This window comes from Danio aesculapii, chromosome 13, assembly GCF_903798145.1.
Source record: "Danio aesculapii chromosome 13, fDanAes4.1, whole genome shotgun sequence".
In the NCBI taxonomy this organism is placed as follows: domain Eukaryota; kingdom Metazoa; phylum Chordata; class Actinopteri; order Cypriniformes; family Danionidae; genus Danio; species Danio aesculapii.
Genome location: NC_079447.1, coordinates 42,532,428 through 42,557,419, shown reverse-complemented (window position 1 = coordinate 42,557,419; position 24,992 = coordinate 42,532,428). Strand labels below are relative to the sequence as shown.

General features: G+C 33.4%; 2 protein-coding genes across 2 annotated transcripts in view; both read left to right on the top strand.

The window, feature by feature from the left end:
• Positions 1–8,096, top strand: part of prkceb (protein kinase C, epsilon b) — a 149,924-nt gene extending 141,828 nt beyond the window's left edge. The window contains exon 15 of the mRNA XM_056470795.1: positions 6,590–8,096. Coding sequence (XP_056326770.1) covers positions 6,590–6,736 — 147 coding nt within the window. The 3' untranslated portion in view covers positions 6,737–8,096. The remainder of the gene's footprint in view (positions 1–6,589) is intronic.
• Positions 8,097–12,226: 4,130 nt separating this feature from the next.
• Positions 12,227–24,992, top strand: part of epas1b (endothelial PAS domain protein 1b) — an 82,414-nt gene continuing 69,648 nt past the window's right edge. Inside the window, exon 1 of the mRNA XM_056471013.1 lies at positions 12,227–12,581. Coding sequence (XP_056326988.1) covers positions 12,556–12,581 — 26 coding nt within the window. The 5' untranslated portion in view covers positions 12,227–12,555. The remainder of the gene's footprint in view (positions 12,582–24,992) is intronic.

Below are 24,992 nucleotides of genomic sequence, written 5' to 3'. Positions count from 1 at the left end.
GCTATGCCCCTTATGGTCCAAAACCTGACAGGTGGACAAATGTAAGCTTGTTTTTAATAATACAAAAATAAATATGCATTTAATGAATAAAATAAAAAATTATAATAACATTATACAAAAGCAAGTTGTCATGAATAAACTAAAAAAAGCCCCAGAGATGAAGAAGGCATGAAGGCAGTGGTTTGTATATTTTTGTAGAAAGTAATAATTTTTGTAATATTTTATTCCTTTAATTATTTTTCATTTGTAAAGATATTTGCGTTTTACTCTACATCCTGTGTGTATTAAGCAATGTGTAAGCGAGGTGCACAACTAATGCGCTCTGCGCTGGACTTTAGATCTGCTTTCAGCTGGTCTATTGCACAGTCTATTTTAGTTCCTCAAAATAGCAACACGCCAACAATGCGCCTTAACACACCTCAATTTTATATCAAAACACCCATGAGTCCACAAAGTGGCACAAATGGATTTGTTATTTAAACAATGTGGCGGAAAATGGGAAAATTAAGGTTGCGCTGGTCTGAAAATACACGTGCAAAGCATAATCAGGAATACTTTACATAATCAGCCCAGACAATATATTGTTTCAAACGACCAAAAATGTCAAAACATGTAAAAATTGCACTGATCAGTGTCTTATAGTATAATGCAATTCAAGACTAAATAAACAGACAAACACATGTCAATAACTTGTATTGTAACTTTTGTTCTAATATAAAATGCTTATAGCTTCAGATTCCCCTTACAAAGTGATTCCCCTTGTACCTGGTTGTTTTAATATACACTACCTAATAAAAGTCTTGAAGTTGATCCCAGTTGCAAGAGCAACAAATAATAACTTGACTTTTGGTTGATCATTTGGAAAAGTGTCAGAAGGTAGATTTTTCTGATGAGTCATCTGTTGAAATCAACTTAATTATCACAAATACTGCAGAAAACCGTTTGAAACCAGCATGGACCCAAGACTCTCACAGAAATCAGTCAAGTTTGGTTAAGGAAAATCATGGTTTGGAATGGCAACATCAACAGCTTGAGGTATCAAGACATTTGTGCTGCCCATTACATTACAAACCACAGAAGAGGGCAAATTGTTCAGCAAGATAGCACTCCTTGTCATACTTCAGCCTCCACATCAAAGTTCCTGAAAGCAAAGAAAGTCAAGGTGCTCCAGGATTAGCCAGCCCAGTCACCAGACATGAACATTATTGAGTATGCCTGGGGTAATATGAAAGAGGAGGCATTGAAGATGAAATCAAAGAATCTTGATGAAGTATGGGAGTCCTGCGAGAACACTTTTTTGCCATTCCACATGACTTTATTAATAAGTTATTTAAGTCATTGCAGAGATGTATGAATGCAGTCGTGAGAGCTCATGGGATTCATACATAATATTAATTCTTTTTACACTGCACCATGACTTTATATTCCACATTATTTCTGTTAAGTAACAAGACTTTTGTCTAAGTAAAGTCAGACCTTACTGTCTTAATTAAGTAATTAAAAATTAAGGCTTGATCATATTTTATTTGGGTAAAATAAGCGTAATCTAGAGGCCTTTGCCTTTCATATAAGCCACTTCTGATACCCAATGATCAACTAGAAGTTAAGTTATTATTTGTTGTTCATAAAACTTGGATAAGCAGAAAACTTTTGTCAGGTAGTGTATGGCTTGTCATTCTTGAACATAAAAACATAACAATTTGGGGGAAAAAAAAACTTATTATTTGCCAAATGATTTTATATAAATTGACTTGTATTGCAATGAACATACATATACATTACATCCATTTTTGCTGTCCCTGGGAATCAAACCTTAGCTCACAACTTTGGACCAATGCGATTTCTCTGTGGGTGGCCTCTACTAACCAACAAGAAATCCAATCCAAATAATCAACAAAAGGTCTTATTTCCCATCTTGTGTTTTCAGTAGAACAGGTCACAGTTAGAACACAATTTAACTCTGTATATTGGCTTTTTACCATAGACACATTGTAAATTCTCTTTACTTCATCTAAAACATTACAGTGTTTGGACCCTCATGCTTCTTTGAAGTGTTTGTGTCACGCTTCTGTTTTTGGTAGTGTGAACAGCGTTGATATCTGAGATGCTCTCAGACTCTCAGCACACATCAGACGCTGTACTTTGATACAGAGATGCATGCTGGCTGCTGTAAGTGTGTGTGGAATGCTTCTCAGATAATGTCTGTCCGCCTCATTCTCACGCCTGCTCACGAGGCTGATGAGAGCTCTTAGAGGGGTGCGAGTGAGGTTGGGAAAGTTAGAGCACATTTGTTTTTTTGGTTAAAACAAGGCGAAATGTCTCCATTGTGCTAATATGGCCAAGTTATTACCAAGGAAAAGCATGTTGAAAAGACGGATGCAAGTGAATGCATGTTTAGACAGGGGCGCCTGTAACATTACATCTGAGGGTACGCGCAGAGGGGAACAATTTTTTCAAACAACACTAAAAATATGTCAATGAAAACATATTTTTGTGGCAAAAAAAATCACCTATATGAGGCTATTTTCCTTAGTATATCTACCATGTCTATAAGTTCTAAAGGCATGTTTCATGGGCAGTGATGGGAATAATGGTGTTAGAAAAATAAAAGACATTACTGAACATTTACCACTTTTTAATGTTTCCATTTCCTTTTCACAACACTTAAGCCCAATCTCAATTCTACCCCTTAGCTCTTCCCCTTACCCCTCGTTTTGCGCGTTCACGTGAACGGGTAGGGGTGTCTCAAATCTCTTTAGCTTGAAGCCATAGAGCTAAGGGGAAGGGTTAGATACCCCTTGAAACAAAGATTTTTCATGGACCACACTCGAAACCAAGGGGTAAGAAAATTTCCCAGAATACACCATCTACTACCTACAAATACACTGCGTTCCAAATATTAGTATTTTTTTGTTGAACAAACGTCCCAATGATAACTGTGACTACGTTTACATGGACATCAGTAATCAAATTATCTGCCTTAATCTAATTAAGATATCATAAGATTAAGACATTTACATGAGTTGATTTTTTAATGTTCCTTTCATGATCACGTTTTACATGTTATAACACATAATTCAATTTCAACGTCATTCCGTCACCGCTCTATCCACATATCTTCCGGAGTTTCATGTAATTTCGGGTGTTTCACTTTTCATTTGTCGACTTTAACTGCAGTTTGGCACTTTCACTTTCATTCAGGAACATTTCATGCACGCCCTCTGATAAACGAGTATGAACGAGTATGCAACTATGAACTGCTGAAAGAGTGTAGTTTTAATGGAATTTTATACCGCATGCTGAATGGGAGAAAAAACTGCATTTCACAAAGTATTTCACTTCAATAATGCAACTAATATCGGCATACTCCACATGTCTTAATCCGATTTCTCTTTAGTTTGATTATGACCTTGATCAAATAAAATTAATCAAAAATTGCTGTTTACATGGTAGATTCTTAATTAGAGTATTGTCTTAATCATATTAAAATCAGATTATTGGTGTCCATGTAAACATACTCAGTGTTTATTTAAAAAAAAATCTTTGCACCGGTCCAAATGATTATGCGTACCAGAGTTTGAAAACATTTTCTAGTTTGAATTTTCAGCTATAGTTATTAGAATTAGAATTCTTCAGTCTAAAACATCCTATTAGGGCAAGTTACATTTCAACATAGGATCCCTTTTTGATATCTTCACAAATCTTGCATCCATTGAACTTGTGGGTTTTTGGATAGTTTCTGTTTGAATTTCTCTTCAGGATGTCAGATTAACCTCCCAGAGCTGCTGTTTTGATGCTAACTGCCTCCCACTGTTATAGATTTTTTTTTGCTTTAGGATGCTCCAACGTTTCTTATTAGGGTTGAGGTCAGGGGAGTATGGTGGCCACACCATGACTTTCTCTCCTTGTATGCTCATAGCAGCAGAGGAATTTTTTGGAGCATGAGGAGCATTTTAGGGCAAGATGATTTTACTATAATATAGGCATGGATCTTCTTTTTTTTTTAGCATAGAAGTAAGTGGTCCGTCACAAACTCTTTATACTTTCCCAAAGACATGTTCACACTTTTAGGGACCCTAAAGGCACCTACCAGCTCTATTCCAATGATTTCTGCTCAAAACATGATTCCGCCACCTACTTGCTGATGTCAGAGCCTCGTTGGGACATGGTAACCATCCACTCCATCACATCTCAAATTGCACCATACACATCTTGCGCCTTATTGTATTGGGTATATGATAGGGCCCTAGGAATCTATTTAATTATTAGTAATTAATAACATTACAAAAATCTTCCTAGTAATTCATTACATTAATAGGGAATGTAGCATTAATACTGTAACACATTACAAAGGAATAACTTATAGTCCTATATTGATGAGTGATATAAATTTTTTACAATCCAAAATAGCATTACTATGTAAAAGCTCTAACAATAACAATATGGTGCAATTATTCAATGGCTATGTGATTTAGGTTTTATTAAACAATGTTAACTTCTTGAAAAAAAAGATAATTATTCAGCATTATTATAATCGGCTATAATGCACACAAACTTTTAATTTTCAGCCAGGCAGCCCAAGGGCTTCCGGTGACCTGTCTTTCCATTTCAAAATTGTCACGTTTAATATCTAATTTCTTTAAAAATCAGCGATCTTCACTGCCTGTTAGATATACAATATGAAGTGGGTCTCAGATTGGACAAGAAGCACTGCATTAAATTCCATTTCCCTCCGCCATGTCTTTATAATATGACAGCTTATTTTACCCTAATATTTTCAATTGAATTTCTGTGCTAGCCTGTTGCTACTGACTGCGCTAGTGGTCTTTCATCTTGTTTTATGCTTGAACAACTAAATGAATGCTTAAGTCTATTTAACTTAATGTATTGTTATTACATTACAACATGGATGCTGTAAAAACAACCTTGTGAAATTGAAAATACTCACATTAAGCTTTCATCGGATGTTTATCGTTGGCTTTAAACTCTAGCTGTGCATATAGCCCATTGTAAAATTTGTGTTTTTATACCAAACAAGTACTTGTGTAAGAATGGGTTTTAACCACAGTGGTTCAAACTGTAGTTCTGGTGAGTGACTAAAAAGTTATCAGCATGAAGGTTTCTAGTCAAACCATTCTTCTGCAATCTTATACCAAAAACAGAAATAAGGGCAGTATTAATTGCTAAAAATGTGGGAGAGCGATGTTATTATGTGATTGGATTGTATTACAATACGGAGCAATTAAGTGTTGATGTTAAATCAAAAGTAATTCACAAATACTTGATAATGAAATGATTTAATGACAATAACTTGCTATAATTACAACTGAATTAGTTACAAAATAACTGTATAAAATGATAAAATATGAAAAGATAAAAACATATGATAATAATTGTACACGGCTTAAATGTAAAAATAAAGTAACCTGAAAGAAAGAGACAGGGGGAGAGAGAGACAAAGAGAGTAATTGGGCCTCAAGGAAAGCCTAGGAGGAGTAGAGCCAGAGAAGATAGACTCCAGAACAGGAGAGGAGCAGAGCAGGAAAGTGCAGAGCAGGAAAAGAGACAGAGCAAAGTTTACCAACTATTTGTATTTTTCTTGACCATGTGACCAAAGCCCAAATACTGAGACATTCAAACTGACCAATCAACATGTGACCACATCGTAAAACCCCCAAAGTGCACATACCAGGCCCTGATCTTATCAGTATCTGCCTTTGAAGTCAGTATGGACCTTCTTGGGTGAAAAAGACATGTGTAGTTCAGACCAAGTGCACCAAATGATACATTGTAGCATTTTCTGCTGTCTTTGGGTCCTTTTCACACCACACTGATTGCTTTGGTCCGAACCAGTTGAAAAGAACCAAAATACAGTCATGTGACAAAATCCACATCACTCATTGGTCAGATTTTATTGAGCGGATTTCCTAAACTGCTTTTCGATTGGTCAGAATTAACGTGCCTTTACATGCCAATGAAACTCCCGCAAGTAAACAAACCGGCAGACACAAAATGTCACTTTTTACTATGGAGCTACGATTGCGCTGACAAATGTTTTTCCTTCACATCCCATAATGCACAGCGCATCGGCCTACGGCAGCTGGATTAGTCCAAAAGGCGCAGTACTTTTTGCAGTTGGGTCTGTTTTAGTGCGGATCATGTTCTCACCACAAACGATCCGCTCCAGGGATTGTTTGAAAGAGGTCTTGGTACGCTTTTTTTGGTCTGCTTTTGGTGCGCAATCAGGTACGATTGCTACATTCACACCTGCCCAAACGAACCGCACCAAGAAGGAAAACGAACTCTAGTGCGATTCAACCGAACTAAACAAGGCAGGTCTGAAAGCACCCATAGACTCTTACACTTGTGAATCAGTTGTATCGATTCTGCAGTATAGGCATCAATCCTATTGTCTTATTGTTCACAAATTATTAATACCACTGGTTAGTCGACCAAATTAGGGAACACATAATAACAACCAAAATATTTATATGCAGTGGCATAGTGGTCACAGGGCCTCAGTTCACAGGGGGTTTGGGTGTCCTTGTCCTGAAATTGACCCTGAATCACATTTCCTTCTTCTCCACAGAAAACCAAAAGGGACGTCAACAATTTTGACCAGGACTTCACCCGTGAGGAACCGGTGCTCACTCCAGTGGAAGACGCCATCATCAAGCAAATCAACCAAGAAGAGTTCAAGGGTTTCTCTTATTTTGGAGAAGAGACCCTGTCTTAATACTAAAACCTCCATCTCCTGAGCTGTACTTTGCACACATGTGCGCTGTGAACGCTGTGAAAGCCTATGAGCTCACCGTAGATCTTCATTTACCAAGAATTTGATGCTTTAAATGAAAAGTAGAGAGTTAGGCTTTACAATCTTTCCTGCTGACAACACACACAACAGAATATCACACATTTTCACCGAATGGAACTGAAATGAGTAGACCTTATTTAACGTATGTAAAATAGAGAGTTGTACCTAGAGGAGCTGATGAGACATCACTAAAGCAGCTAAGTAGATCTAAGAATTTTGGGGACGGTCATTTTATGTTCATTTCTTCTCCCATAATGCAGTGTATCAGGGTAATGGTACCTCTGGAGTCAACACATCTACACTAGAACTGCTTTGAAATGCAAACAAAAAAACAATAGTATAGAACCAGTGAATGTATTGCAGGTGTGATGCTAATGAACGTAAGAATTGGGAGTTTTAAAGCACTCAGCATTGGGATTGTCCCATAATGGGCTGATAGCCAGAGACTTGGTAGTATTGGAAAGGTGATGCACAGACTCAGAACTGCCTTTCTTGAGACCACTGCGCCATTTCCATTTGCAACAGCAGTGTTGACATATACCCGTGTTACAAAAAACATGTGTTGTGTGTGTGCACATATATACTGGAGAGTAAGGTTACAAAAGGTCCCTTTTTAATGTTTCTTTGTGTATGTGTGAATGTGTGTATGTGTGTGATTTTTTTTATGATATTACTGGATTATTGTTTTGTTGCTGGTTTCTTTACAGTGCAACAAAACCTATTATTGTAAACGGGTCAGGACAGTAGCCAACCATGTCTCTACAGTTCTAAATACAGTACATGTCCTGATTACCCCGATTGTTAGGCTGTGAACTTTGGAAATAGACTAATCATCTAATGCATGGTTATGCCTATGATATTCTTGTGTGTTGTTAGACAATGAGAAACTGTTATGTGCAATATTCTGTGTGTGTGCGTGTGTGTTGGTCTAGCGTTACAATTTTTTTGTCTCCGTTTCAACTTCAGATTCTGTTTCTCTGATTTTTACTGTTTCCTACAGTCTTCTACATCCTTGGTCTTTCATGCACTCTAGTCAGACAAGACAAAAAGTTGAGGTCTTGTGGCAAAAATGTCAAATGCATACAAATGATCTTCCATTCTGAATATAGCACAACTGCAGTACTCCAGAATTGCTCCCAATCTGATACCTGTCACATTTTGATGGCATATAATGTTAGAATTTGATTATTAACAATACAATGAAAACTTTGCGCAATTGTACTTCATTCGAAATTTTAAACATAATCTTTATTTTATTTATTTATTATTTTCACTTGCCACATCAAGCTTTAAAATGTACATGAAACTAAATGCATTTATATTTTCTTCATGCATGTTCCTGGTTTTACTGTGCATGATTTGTCTGTTTATTTTATTATTATTATTATTTATTTATTTATTTTTTTTTTTTTTATATAAATTGTTTTGTTTTAATTTATTTTATTTATATATTTTATTTCATTTCATTTTATTATTATTATTATTTATTTAATTTTTATTTTATTTCTTATTTTGTTTTGGTTTTTTTTTCATTTTATTTTATATGTTTTGTTTTGTTTTATGATTTATTTTATTTATTTATTTATTGTTTTGTTTTATTTATTTTATTTTTTTATTTTATATTTTGATTTATTTAATTTAATTAATTTATTTTATTATTTTAATTTATTTTATTTTATGTTTTATTTTATTTTATTTTCTTCTTTATATATATATATATATATATATATATATATATATATATATATATATATATATATATATATATATATATATATATATATATATATATATATATATATATATATATATAAATTTCAAAGGCACCCAAATCAGTTCGCAATGCATATTTTTATGTCCTGTCATTTATTTTTATATATAATATCACCAAAATCAATTGTTGTGAACAGTGTTTTATCTTGTTTTGTGGCCTTCACTTTATTTTATGCACATCAGGTTTTTATTTATTTATTTATTTTTTGTTATTTTTTTTATTTTAATTACCTTGGTTTTTTGAAAGCATGTTTCTAATTTGTGCCTTTTTGAACTGGTGTCAATTGGCTTGGACAGAATCCACTTACAGAAAACACACAATTACACCTGCCAAATACCTGCGCCCTGATGCACAATTTGCAGTGTTTTTTTTGGGACTTTTTGAGTGACTTTTTTCTCTCTATTGCATTGACTTAAATGGTTCTCCATAGGAAACACATTGAATTTTTCAAGGAAAATGGATGAAAGAGTACCTCTGGGTAAACATGAGTCTGCGTATCACAATGGAATACATATTTGTACTCACAGAGGTACAGTACAGTGCATATTAATATAATTTATGTGAGTGTTTTATGTCACTGTAAGTATCATTAATGTGTATGTATTTCTTTTTTATTGTATTGTGCAGCTCAATTTGTTAAAATCTGTTTTTTTTTTTATTTGTTTTGCCATCTGTCAGTGTCATGGCATTATTCGCATTTTACTGTGTGCCAAATGTACTGTTCTCAAAGGATGTGAATGTGCATTGTTTGGTTTGTAATCTATTAAATAATATGTCAAAAATTAATGATCTTTTGAAGTTCAAATTTGTAAATAATTGTTTATATATCTCTCTATGGAATGATTTTTTTTTTTGTTTTAGGACGAAAAAAATATTTCACCCTAAATTTTGGATGCTTGGAGGTCCCTTATAATAAGTCAATCATAAAATGTGCTCCCCCTTAGCCCTCCACCAGATTTTGGTGCTATTAAGGCACTAAAACACCAAGGTTTTCTTTGTATTATTATACAGTTAATCCGGAAAGTATTCATAGCGCTTCACTTTTTCCACATATTTTTGTTACAGCTTTATTCCAAAATGGATTAAATTCATTTATTTCCTCAAAATTCTACACACAATACCCCATAATGACAATGTGAAGAAAGATTTTTTGAAATTGTTGCAAATTTCTAAAAAAAAAAAAAAAAACCTGAAAAATCACATGTACAGTTGAAGTCTGAATTATTAGCCCCCGTGTTTATTATTTTCCCCAATTTCTGTTTTACGGAGAGAAGATTTTTTTCAACACATTTCTAAACATAATAGTTTTAATGACTCATTTCTAATAACTGATTTATTTTATCTTTGCCATGATGACAGTAGATAACATTTTACTAGATATTTTTCAAGAGACTTCTATACAGCTTAAATTGACATTTAAAGGCTTAACTAGGTTAATTAGGCTAACTAGGCAGGTTAGGGTAAATAGGCAAGTTATTGTACAATGATGGTTTGTTCTGTAGACTATCGGAAAAAAAATGTAGCTTAAAGGGGCTAATAATTTTTACTACCATTTTTTTGTATAGATAATAACAAAAAATGTCTTTTCTCAATCAAATATGCTTCTTCACATATCCATACACATTCACTGGTCACTTATAATAAATCAAACATAAAATGTGCTCCCCCTTAGCCCGCCACCAGATTTTGGTGCTATTTGTGCACTAAAACACCAAGGTTTTCTGTGTATTATTATACATTTTAGACTTTTTCGGTATTTTATTTTATTTTTTATTTAAATGGAGAGAGGGGGGGGGGGTTGTGAGCAAAAAAACTGTTTTGTAGCCTGAGAGGGATATTTATATAATGCAAAAAATGGACAAGACAGTAGTGTTTGAGTTTATGCAGTATTAATTTAATCTAAAATATAATACAATTATAAAACAATTGTGGGCGGCACGGTGGTGCAGTGGGTAGCACGGCAGTGGGTAGCACGTTCATCTCACAGCAAGAAGGTGGCTGGTTCGAGCATGTTTGCATGTTCTCCCTGTGTTGGCGTGGGTTTACAAAGACATGCAGTACAGGTGAATTTAGTAAGCTAAATTGTCTGTAGTGTATGTGTGTGAATGAGTGTGTATGAATGTTTCCCAGTGATGGGTTCCAGCTGGAAGGGCATTAGCTGTGTAAAACATTTGCTGGATAAGTTGCCGGTTCATTCCGCTGTGTCGACCCCAGATTAATAAAGGGACTAAGCCGAAAAGAAAATGAATGAATGAATAAAACAATTGTATAGACTATACTCAAATTTGCATCATTCTCATTCACCCAAACTTCTCGTGGATGAACATGATGTTTTCAAATAATAAACTGCAGAAGAAATAATGAAAACAGTAAAAGGATGAGAACAAACATGGTGACCCTACAGAGAACTTTGTCAAAAATTAAGGTCATCATGACCAAAATCAAGAGTGAAGGATTTATTCTGTCTAATGTGACCTTCTCAGTGGAGGCTTGACATGAGGAAAAGCATATGCTTGTCATCAGTTGCTTTACAGTTTACACAATGATCTTTAAAAGCGTTTTGAGATTTACTTAAAGGTTAAAATACACTAGACCAATTTTTGAACAAACGTTTGATTCTGGACAGGCTGGACGATGATGTAGCGATGTCTTTAATGTAGTTCAGAGATACATAAAGAATTTAACAAATAAATAAGAAATAAAATTCATTTCAGTTAGTATATACATTTCCTCTGATCTGAAAAGTAATTTGTTAACAAAAAAACATAATTAAAATATGTTAAGCTATATCTACACTACCGGTCAAAAGTTTGGGTCAGTATGATTTTTAGATGTTTTAAAATAAGCTGCTTCTGCTCACCAAGGCTGCATTTATTTAAGCAAAAATACAGTAAAAAATTGTGAAATGTTATTGCACTATAACATAACTGTTTAAAAGTAGTTTAGAATTTAATTTAATAATTTATTCCAGTAATTTTAAGGATGAATTTTCAGCTTCATTACTCCAGACTTAAGTCACATGATCCTTCAGAAATCACTCTAATATTAATTATTATTATTATTATTATTATTATTATTATTATTATTATTATTATTATTATTAGTATTATTATTAATTGTAATAGTAACAAAAGCAATTGACTGGAGTAATAATTTAATTTGAAACTACATACAATAAGTAATAAACAATTAATAAAATACATAAATAAGTAAAATTAATAATAAAAAAAAAAAAAACTGACCCCAAACTTTTGACGGGTAGTGTGTGTATTGCCAATAATAATTTTCTAAAATAGCTGTGCAACTAAAAAGACTGAACACTACAGTAAAACTAATTACAAACAAACATAAAACTGATGATTGTCATGAGTGAACTCTGATTACAACAAACAGAAAAAGCGTTTGTTTTATTAGACTAATAACATTTTGCTTACTTTATCATTAAGTCCTGCAGACTTTACATTGCGGTCATGGTGTCGTTGCTTTCAACTAAACCATGATATTTAAATAATTCAGGGTTGGGTTATTAGATGATCAGGCTTTGGAGAAAGAAGACCGGCAGAAACAACGCAGGAGTGAACGTCAGCCCTGCTGTCAGGGCTGACGGTGGGTGGTTCCCAGCAGCGGCTTTAGCCATTCAGAGAGCTGTAATTGATTGCTTAGCTGTCAAGCGCCCTTCAGTGAGGCGCTGCGGTCTGTGAACTTCACTGACCGCAAAACAAGCGAGAAACTCTCTCACCGCGTCGAACCTCACCGCGCTTGGATTTTTACAAAAGTGGGAGACTGTACAATCCTCAGCAGTGTTCTGAGACTGTACAGTCGCTTTTGCATTGCTTGTGGACTTTACTGCAATTTCACTTTCAGCTTTGCGTCATTCACTTTAACGCTTGTTTGCTGTGGTTTGGTGCGTGTCTTTGCACGGAGAGCTGGTCCTGTTGAACTGCGGGATTTACGCGAGAACAACGCGATGACAGCTGAGAAAGAGAAAAAGAGGTGAGTTCGAGTAATATTCCCCGTACTGTATCAAGTTGTAAACAGTGCAACTGTTGCAGTTCAGGTTTATAGAGCTGCAGCAACAAGTGAATCTCTGTATGAGACAAATGCGCTGCTGCAGCTCTAAATTAGAGACGCTTCAATAAGACAACCCTTACTTGGTTCACAGCGTTACGATAAATAAATAAAACTAAATTGGTTTGATTATTCAAATGTTAAGTTTTCCATAAGTTTGTATGTTAAGTCTAGGCATGTTGTTATTATTTTTTAATGACATCCGTTGATACGCATTGGTTAACTTTAACTACATTTATAAATATATATGTTGATCCTTTTTGAGGAATGTATTTTAGTAATAATTTGAAATGATGTGGTATGCCTATTATATTATATTATATTATATTATATTATATTATATTATATTATATTATATTATATTATATTATATTATATTATATTTATACATTATTATTTACATCATTTAAAGTACTTTTATCTAAAATTATTAATAACAGTACATTGTGAAACATGTATCAACTATAACAATTTAGCTTCATGTATATTGTGTAATTGCTTCTTCGTTCAATTTCTTTGTTTTCAACTTAATTTTCTGTACTGTAGTTAAATTTAGTAAATATTTACTGTTTAAGACTTTACCATCACTTTTGATTTTACTAAAACATTTCAGGTTGAACTTAACTTTTTTGTCCTTTATCTAAACTATAGTTTCAAACAAAATAAAAGTTTTCGATGGAGCACAAACTTATCAGGCAAATATATTTAAAACAAACAAACTAAATTTACATGGCCTAAAAATGTCTGATAATTTGTTGTGATGTTATAGTCTGTGAAGGTTGAAGACCATCAGAGTAAGTGCGACACTGAAAAAAATGATTCAAAGATGATTCCTTGGATTTACTAAATTTATTTGAGTTAAGTGGATGTAAAAGATTTATTTGAGCTGAGTGTAATCAAACAAATTAAGTTGAACATTACTCAATTTAATTTGTTTGTTTAAATTCAACCAACATAATTGTTTGCAACAACTTTGCAGACATCTTTTTGTCATTGTAAGTGTCCTGTTAATGAGAGGAAAATCAAGAAAATATATTTATTTATTTATTTATTTTTTGGTCTGTATCTGTAGCTTTGAGAGCGCCTTGAAGTCTGCCTCATCCTCGTGACATGTTCTTCCCTAACAAGCTTTCTGGCCCTTATCTGATGAATCTCAGGGTGGCAGAACATAACCAAACATTGAAACTAAACTCAAATAGAGAATATGTATCCATCTACAAAAAGTGGACTGATTCAGAAGAGGTGTAAATCCTACTTTTAAACATCAAGACACATTGATCACACTGAAACAAAATGCAGAAGGCGTTGTGTGCGTGTGCTTCCAGTACCTGTGCATACTTTGATGTGTGTAGTTGTTTGTGTTTTTCTATAGTGAACCCATATGTTTTGGTGGTTTACTGTTAGGTGAGAGAGATTAGCTCATCCCTGACATGTTGTACATATATTCTTACATGTTTATATTGTTATTCATGGTCTGTATATTAGCCAGAGCCCCCTTTTCATGGCCCCATATATATGTCAAGATTCTGTAGGTTTGGTAGTGATGCGTCGATCACTTTTTAAAATACAAAAGCAAACCTGTAATTAACATTTTAATTTAGCAAAAAACGAAAATGAAATCTAAAAAAATGAAAGCTAGCATCAGATAAGCACCAGTTACATTACAATTTCATACAGAGATTTTTTTTTTTTGTTGTTGTTGAGCGAAACCAAAAACATTTTCAGTTTCCAAAATCCTGGGGCATCCTTCTATATGTTAACAGAACTCCAATTATGTACTGTTTGCAACAACTAGGCGCAAGAGGAATTACAATGCCTCTGATTAAGCCATTGTTATGATAATCATAAAATGTTTGAGCTTGTCAGTAGAACTGAATTGGCGACTTCATGATGGTCAGCGTGGGCCGTTTTTTTGTTTTTACTTGACACTTGTTGTAGTTCTCCATTACGTCACCTTGAATCATCAGGCTTTGTCTCTGGTTCATTCTGTGCTCAAGTTTGGAAACGATCAAGTGGCTCATTTACGAATAGAAAGGCAGTGCTTTGTGATGGGCTCTATTAACTCCCTCATGCAGGCTGAGCCATTAGTCTGCTGTAACTTGTGAAGTGTTTCAGAGCACTGTGTTGTGCACTGCCAATCCCAACTAGTTACCTCTGGCATACCTAAACTCTTCATTCTCATTAGAATTCATATTTAAAGGTGCCATATAAAAGAAAATCTTGATATACACTACTGGTTAAAAGTTTGGGGTCGTTTATTATTATTATTATTTTTTTAAGAAAACTATTCTGTTCTTCAAGGCGGTATTCATTAAATATAAAAAAATAAATAAATTATTAAATATTTATTACAATTTTAAATAACTGCTTTCTTATTGTATGTAGTTTCAAATTAAATTATTACTCCAGTCGTTATTGTTTTTATTACTATTATCAATAATAATTTTAATAATAATAAAAAAATAACAATAATTAATATTAGAGTGATTTCTGAAGGATCACGTGACTCTGAAGGCTGGAGTAATAAAGCTAAAAATGTACTTTAAAATCACTGGAATAAATGATTAAATTAAATTATAAACTACTTTTGAACAGTTATTTTATAGTGCAATAACATTTCACATTTTTACAATTTTTACTGTATTTTTGATTAAGTAAATGGTGAGCAGGATAAGCTTATTTTGAAAAATTTAAAAATCCTTCTGACCCAAAGTTTTGACCAGTAGTGTACACTTAATACCACAGAATACAACTCTGTCGGCTCTTTTAGCCAAGTTCAGTTTTAATTTAGTCAAGTTCAGTTTTAATTTAGAGAATATTTCATCCACAGCACAACTATTTTACCCCATCATTGAGTATATCTTTTATTGTTGGTGTGTACAAATACATTAACATTGTTCATTTCAGTAATATGATTGGACAATATGAAATTTTTTATATGACTTTTGTACAACTAAGCATGGCAGATATATGTTTCTGATGGTATGATAACCTTGGATAAAAATATCCCCGTTTCACAGTATCACAGTATTGCGATTGCTGCCCTAATATAAGATCTTTTTAAATGTCTGTGTAAAAAAAAAATTCCCCCCCATTTAACAAAATACATTTTATTTTAGAAATCATATATAATAATTTGGACCAGTAAGCATGTCAGGCTAAATAATTCAAATAAACCATTGACTTCTGCTCTCTTTAATAGTTTTAAAAAACACAGATTTCTCTACAACATGTTTTACCAAAAACAAATAAAAACCCCATACATATACCTTAGGAATGGTATAACAGAAATATTCAGCGGTTTTAAAACCTTGACTTTTCCAAACTGTGGTAAACCTTGAAATTGATTATCGTCCCATGCCTATGTACAACACCGTTCCTAAAGTAATATGATAATAAGTTATATATCTAACTTTTAGTAGATTTATTATTTGAGAGACTTACTTTGTTTACCAAGCAAGTGGTTTTAATTGGATTTTCATTGGAATCTCTAAATAAAATATAAAATAAAATATATCATGTGTTGAGTTTCTTGAAACTCTCAAAAACATTTGGCATGAATCGCGATTTTTACTAAATTCTGTAAAGAAATTGCCAAAAGTGTACCCTACTCATGAGTAAAATTTTGTTTCAACTTCTTTTAGGAAAAATAAACCTCTCTACCTCTTCAGTTGACATGATTGTTATCTTCTCAATTTGTTAAAATATTTTTTGACAACTGAAGATGATTATTTTGCATGTGTACTTTAGAGACACAAGCTGCAGAGTTTATCATTTTCACAACCTTTCCAAATATGGTCAAAGGGGTATTCTGTGATCATAGATCATTATAAAACCATTTCTGGAGAATGTTTGCACTTACCCAAAAGGCCGGTGTACACGCTGCAAATTCTAGTGGTAAGAAGATTGTACGTCCATGTCACAAGTGAGTTTATTTAAAAATCATTTGAATGCAGTGAAATACAACACGGTTTTATGACCCTGCTAATTCAGAAGCAATTACATAAAATTCCACAACAAACACATGGACAGAGGAAATGTTTTTGTCTCTGCTTGTTTGCCTCACACGGTACAAGCCACAAAAATATGACCATTAAACATTTATGTGTTTTTTCCAGATGGAAAAAAATCATACATCTACGACCACCTTACAATTTTATGATCTACAGTACCGGTCAAATATTTTTTTCTTCTGGAGAAAGTCTTATTTGTTTTATTTCGGCTAGAATAAAAGCAGGTTTTAATTTTTTAAAAACCATTTTAAGGTCAAAATTATTAGCCCCTTATTATTAACCATCATTATACAATAACTCGCCTATTTACCCTAACCTGCCTAGTTAACCTAATTAAATGCTAATTTAATGCTTTTATTCTAGCCAAAATAAAACAATAAGACTTTCTCTAGAGGAAAAAAAATTTATAAGAAATACTGTGGAAAAATTCTCCATTTGGGAACTTTAAAAAAGAAAAAAAATCACAGGACCGTGAGTAATTTTGACTTTAACTGTATAATTTTCTTATTGTGTAGGTAGAAGCATGCTTTCTCAATGAGCCCAGCTTGCTACAGTCTCATCTTTTTGATTTTCTGTCAGCCTCTGGGCATCACTTGAGTAGTTTGAGTGTTCTCAGTTTGACACAGTTTTCCAAGAATTTGACTTGCTTTTGAACATTCTAAAATCCAGATCATTTAAAAAACTTGTTGTTTATAGCATATTTTTGGAAAGTTAAATGCTTGCAATTCTTATAATTCCTAATATATTTGGCTGTTACAGGTTAGCACAGCTGCAAAAAAAATTGCTCATAAATACATTGAGGCACACTTGATTAACACTCTTGCTTTTGTTACCTCATAAATCAAGCGTGACTTAATCTTACCCACCCCAAATATTTGAATGTGGAATGTGGTTTTAAAAATATTTTTAAAAAACATTGCTAATGCTCAACAAGTCATCTATGCATCTATGTGATTAAAAATATGATTAAAACTGATATATTGTCAATTTTGAATACTACTAGTTGACAGACTTAAAGTGATAGTTCACACAAAATTGATATGTCTTCATTACTAACCATCCACTTGTTCTAAATCTGTGAATTTTATTTTACTTCAGAAATGTTGGTAATCACTGCAGTGTATGAATCCTTCAGTAACATGGTTTATTTCAAAGACGCTATCAAAATCTGTAATCTAATCGCTATTAAAACCTGTAATCAAAGGCGCTATCAAAATCATTGTACTGTCATTCATGGAGGGGTGATTTTTAAATGAGATTATTTTATTGCTAATGTACTTTTAAATTAAGCAATAAAATATTTTTATTTTATTAAAAATTAATAATTAATGTTTATTTTATAACAAAGCTTTGAAATTATTATTGTATTGTGTCATAGCTGCTTTGTATTTGCTTTTTATGTTGCCTCTTGACCAGGTCGTCGTTGTAAATGAAAACAGGTTCTTAATTGACTTACCTGGTTAAATTAAGGTTATTATTAATTATTAAAGACAGCATCAGATCCCATTAACAGTCCATTTTTAAATTCATTATTTACTTAGGACAGAGATGCCCAAGTAGGGCCCGCGGGCCAAAGCACGCATTCCCATCTGAAAAGAGAGAGAGAATGTTGGGGGTTGGGGCGAATGCCTTTGACAGATATCGTCAATTTGAATTTTAAATTTAACGTAATCTTTTGTTTCTTTTGTTTTATTGCTGAGCTACAAAAAAGGCAACTAAAATATGTGATTCAGTTAAATGTTGTAAATGAATAAGACTTAAAAAATGTAGTCACTTGATGTACAGTACATCTGACATCTACGAACATATCAAAGTAAAGGCAGGTGCAGCTTGACTAGTGTATTCAACTTTGAATTCCATTGTGTAATAAATGTTTGTTTATTGTTTATGCCTTTACTGTAATAAGTTCATTATAAAATGATAAAAAATGATACTGCATTACATATTAAATATGATTTAAAGCAACATTTTCTATTTTTTTTTTTAATTTTTACATTATCGAATAAATGAGGAAATTCACCTTGACAAATTTAATGAAATATGCTTTGGTATATATTCGGCCCACAGCCCTCAATCAAGTTTGGTTTTTGGCCTTTTCTAGGAAAAAGTTTGGGCACCCCTGACTTAGAAAGTTAAAATAAAATAGAAAGAAAATACAGGATTTCAGGACAAAGTGGAAAGTTGGAATGCAGTATGTTACCCTGGACAACAAAACCATTAGTCATAAAGTAAGTGTACATTTTTGGAAATTGAGATTTATACATTACCTGAAAACTAAATAATTAAGCTTTTGTTTTTCATAAGGCAGTGTTTGGTCAAGATACAACTTTTTGAAAATCTGAACTCTTTAGTTCAAACAAAACTTAAACTTGAAACCTTTAAAAATGTCCAAATTAAGCAATACACATTACTGATGAAAAATATTGTTTTAGTTTTGATATTGTCACAATCACCAGAGATCCAGGCTAGATCACTGGGAATCATTCACTTTCACTCAGGACAACAAATCCTGTCATGCACCACACACTCACGCCTGTTCTGGTTTTCCGCTGATTGCTAACACACACTCCAGGCTGTTTGCAATCATGGGAGATCTAAGCCAGGTGTGTGAATGAAGTGCATGATGGGATTTGTAGTGCAGTTGAATATGAGTGTTGTCCAGCAGCCTGCAAGAGCAACACTGCTGGTGAACATAAGATATATGTTAACAATAGGAAATTTACAGAATATCTTCTTGGAACATGATTTTTACGTAAAAAACAACAACATTTTAACCCAGTTATTTATATATATTTTCGACGATTGCCAAAAATACACTTGTGCAACATAGGAGTAGATTTGTGGTCCAGGGTCATATTGTTAGTTTTTAATTTCATGTTGATTATTTATTTATTTAATGTATAGTAATGATACAGAGAGAATTATTGGCACACTTGTTGCTGTACACAACAATATTTAAACTTTTAGGAATTTAAAATCAATCTCTAAGCTCTTTCTGAGCATTACGTTGACATATTTATCAAAAATTGTCAAAAGGATGCAAGATTTACCACATCCTTTTGTGCCTTTTTTCCTCTATGTCATTTGTTGATAGCACAGGGCTTTTGAGTAGACCTCGACTGATGTGGGCATTTAAGACCTTTGTTTTCGGGGGCGAATCTAAGATACAAGACTTTGGTGGAGAAATTCAAAGAGCCTTCCAGCTGTAAGACTTGTCTAAACAGAAATGCGCAGTTTATTGTGACAGGATCTCTAGAGAGGGTCTGAATGGAGACTTCATAGTCCCCACCCTCGTCTAACAGCAGGGGTCCGAAGCACTGCTCTCAGCCATGGGAGCTTATTTTCTTGTTTTTCTCCCTTTTACTCCAGTCTCTCTGCTTGCCTCTGATTCTATATCTCTCCCATCTACTTTTTCTTATACAGATCTTTACCAGTGTTTTTCCACTCTTTACCTCCTCCAGACCTCTGTCTCCTGACACTTCCTGTTAGTCAACCCCGTTCTTCCTCCTGCCGCATACTTCAACGTCACATCAATTTCTAACATCAGCTGCTTCCAGATGAACTTTACTCTTATTACCCTTGTTTGGTCCCCATCACTTAACTACGTCATCAACTATCCCTGTGAACTTTGGCCCTGATTTCCTATAATTGATCTATGAGTAAACATCAGTAACAGAAATAAATTGTTGCCTGAATTACATTAAAGGTGCTGTATGTAAGTTTTTAACTCATCTAAAGCATAAAAATACCATATGCGTGCAGATATTTAAGAAACATGCCAAGTGAACATACTTGTTTATCTGACAAACAATGCTAAAGTCAGATATTCTGCTTTGAAAATGTATGTCTTTGTTTTGGTCATTTTAACCTGCCCAGTGCCAGTTTAGCCAGTTTAATTATATTTCAGCTACCCGGGTTGCCTTGGTGGAAAACTGCGTATTTCATTTATTCATTCATTCAGGAAGGCTCTCAAAGCATGCATCCGTGACCGAATTGCGACCTCCTGTGGAACAGCCCAAAATGAGATGCAAATTCAGAGTTTCACATGAAGTTATTAATTAGCGAATAATATAAATATTACGAGCGTAAACATTAGGTGAGCAGGTTACATTGTAACTGCATGTCCCAACGACACGCCACATGACCAGATTTGTGGTGATAAGCAATTTGGCTGTTTGCACCAGACGAAACATGACAGAAATTTAAATACAGCCATTCAGAGGCACAGAATATGCACTCACTTATAAAATTGTAAGGTTTATAATCTATTTAATACATATTAACCCTCTTTAACATTATTAAATGTACATGCTAAATCCATACCTGTCAACCCTCCTGTTTTTCTCTGGATTCTCCTGTATTTTACAGTTCTATCCCGCTATCATTCTGTAAAGGTATTTTTTTCTCCAGGTATATTTCTCCAGTATTTTAGTTCTGTGGTTTCGCTTTGTTTAGGCATGAAAACACTTTGAAATAAATCTAAAAACAGTGGGATTCTCTTTCCTTTTTGTTACACGTGTCGTCGCCCCTCCTCAGCTCCTCAAAACAGTCATATAGAGGTGCGTGACTGTCAGCTGACGCGCTCTTTAGTGATAAACCAACGCTGTTTCCAAAACGGATTCTGTTCACGTGATTTGAAGCAGAGCGAAAGTGATTTGAAACACAACTAATTTCGTCCTAAATGAGCATAAAAAGTTAGGAAAGCAATTAAATGGTTTCATTAGCGTTAGATGTGTGCATTTTTAAAGTGACACCTCCTGTTTTTTATTGTAATCAAACAAAAAATCCAAATAAATGAGAGATTCATTCAGTGCTCTTTAATCAGAATGTGTAAGTTATAAAGTAAAGAAAAGATTAATCAGATTTGATAACTTGATTTTATTTCTTTGTAATAGCTATTAATTTTAATAAGCTGAACTGTTTGGTAATTTATTTGCTGCTAATGTACACTATTTATTTTTTCTTTTGTAAAAAATAATAATAAAACATTTTACTTAATGTTTAAATGTTTATTTATAATAAAACAGCTCTGGATGAACAGATTTAGTAATTTTGGGATTTTTTTAGGGGATTTTTTTAGGGGGTTGGGGGGTATCCCTTATTATGGTGGGCATATCCCTTATTTTCACATCCTAATATTGACAGGTATGGCCGAATCACTCGTGTGTTAAGTTCTAAAGTTCAATTTCAAATGGTTTATTTTATTTTCAAGACCCGAGGTAAACTATCTGCTGCTGCTTTCAGTAGTATGGCAATAAATGTTATGCAAAATGGATTTCAAACTCACATAATTAGCATGTAACACGGAATAAAGCACATGAGGTGTACCTGAGGTGATCATTGTCAGTTTTCTGTTGTTCACCTGTGAGAAATTTCTAATTTCTCATCAGTTTCTAATATATCAATTCAAGGTGTTGGTTAGGCCAAAAACTCATTTTAATATGGTAAATATTCCTTATATCGGTGCTGTTGCTTTTATTTGAAACACGTGGCAACCTGCTCTTGCATTTGTTTTGATCCAGGAGTGCAATACCTAGTTCAACCACTAGGTGTCAAACTTACATACTACACATTTAAATCATTGTGTAGCAATTGTCAGATTTCTCAGTTGCTTTAATCTGCAATTTGTGTGTGTGTGTGTGTGTGTGTGTGTGTGTGTGTGTGTGTGTGTGTGTGTGTGTGTTCACTAGATTAATATAAACCAGTGTTGCTTTTAAAATTGGTTTAATCTTTTCATTTTTTAGGGTCGTTGGTTATAATTGTATGAATGGTGAGGTTACCAAAAATGTTTGTTTCACTAAAGCATTTAATAATCTGTAAGAATAAATTTCTGACCATGCTTCTGAAGAACAATACTAAGGAGTGAGAATTTGAAATTTTACTCCCTAAAATATGAAACATTGTCATTACAACAGCAATAAATGTCTTTTAAACAAATAAAAGGTTATACTTTTTTTTTTAACCCAATACTTTTTGAGAAAACACTGACTGATTTCCTTAACCTCCCTTCAGGAACTTGATTAAATAAAAAAGATAACTTTTATTTTAAGTAAATTTTTATCAAATATATTTTTATCAAATTATTATTATTATTATTATTATTATTATTTACTCTATTAAATTGTGGAAATATGAATGCTTTCATTATAGCTTTCTGAAATTGACACTCTTTGCACTCAAAGTAGACAAATTATTGGCCACAAAACTCCACAAAATTGTTGATAAAGTTGATATTTTAATATTGAAAACAATAATAATGATTTCATGTGGTGGTGCACATAAGACTGATGATGATGTATTTTGAATGAAGCTTTTTTCAGTGAAGAGCTGCTTTTAAAATGATCAATACTGAGAAAAGTGCTATGAATGAACATGTAGTGAATAGTCTTTTTGAAGGATCCTGCTTTCAAGGCCTAAGCCTGTATATACATTATATATGTATACATATTCACATATATATTTGTTTCATTTTGCTTTTGCATCAGCATGACGTAGCCCTTATTCAATTCCGCGATCTCTCTTGGTCAAGAGGATTGTGCTGGCTATGGTTGTTTGGTTGAGTTTGAGAACATTTTGTTCCAAAGGATCAGAGATTAGCCTGGACCACATTGTTCTCTGTTTGTGTTTGCAAGATGCTAAAATGACAGGAAAACATAGACTATGTTCACACTGCAGGCAAATGTGGCCCCAAATCTGATTTGGGTGTTACGGATAGAGGATCCGTGTGCAAAGGAGGGGGAACTTTCTCTCCGAGAGAAAAAAAAGGCAGGTGCTCGAGCACCCAAACCCCCCTTCTGCACGTGTCTGCTGTTTGTTAACCCTTGATGAGTTAACTACACCGCTGGTCAGTGTGCCATGTGCCGCGCTTGTCATAAATCACAAATGATCAGCGTTTTCAATCACAAAAGATTTATTTTAGGTCTCAAATGCTGAAATAAACATTAGTAGTAGCAGAACAACCCTTTACAGTTCATGAAATACATCACGTATGTCTGTGAAAAGAGTAATAATCATAAGCATGATCTGATAATGTGCTTACTTCATACAGTATAATTATATAGTATAATTGTGTGCATAATTAGACATATTGTGCTGTCCGTATCTGTACTTTTGCGCATGCGGGTCAGTTTAGGAACAGGATCTGTTCACACTGCAAATCTGATATTGGCCACATATATGTAAGCAGTGTGAACAGCCATGCAAAAAAATCTGATTTGAGCACTAAACCTTACAGTGTGAACGTAGCCTATAGTGTAAGCAAGCAAGGTGGAGGAGTGGCTCCATCACATCTGCATCACTTGATCCACACTTAGGCTTTGGTGTTTCTCATTATGAGAATGAGCGGTCAGACATGAAAAATCTTAACCTCTGCACCACCTCAGATATTTCACCCCTTGGCACATTATACTTCAAGAGAGTCCACTTGAACTTGAAGAGAATTTATTTGTGGCCAGACACATGGTTTACATATTGCAAATGTGTTTATGACACATACTGGGCTTGGAGCATGGATTATTTTTCTCATTGATGTTAACTGAATTGAAAAAGACAGCAAAATGGAATACATCATCCAAAAGTTGAATCAACATCCTGTGATTTTGGGGCTCTCTGACTATAAAAGGAGAAAGCACAAGCAATCTTAACAAGATTCATGTTTTCATTTGTCAAACTGACAGATTCCAGACTAATGACATTTGACGTCACAATGTCATCACTGACTTTCAATCCAGATTAAATCCAGATTTAAATGTGCGCAAGTGTGAACATGATCAGTATGTAGCCAGAAAAAAACATGTTCTGAATGAATCCCAGACTAAAATTCAACATGAAATATCATCATCATCAACTAATAATATCATATCATCAACATAAAATCAAAAGTGACCATTTTTGAAAATGCACACAATTTATGATTGATAAAATAACTTTAACTTTATCTCTTAAAATAGGTTATACAGATATAAAACAATACAAATTATTATTATTATTATTATTATTATTATTATTATTATTATTATTATTATTATAATTGTTGTTGTTGTTGTTGTTGTTGTTGTTGTTGTTGTTGTTGTTGTTGTTGTTGTTGTTATGACAAGTGTCTAAAAAGCCAAAAGTTCTTTAGATTTTTGGAGTTTTTTTATATTTTAATTAAAATCTTTTCTTTTTTTTTTGCTTTGGATCATGTGCTGTTATCCATCACCAAATTATATGTATATTTAGTATTTACTATTTAGTTTTCTGTTTTTTTTTACTTAAAAAAATCTGTGCACATTGTATTTGTTTTAAATTGTACAAAATTAAGCTTAAAATTATACATCTAATC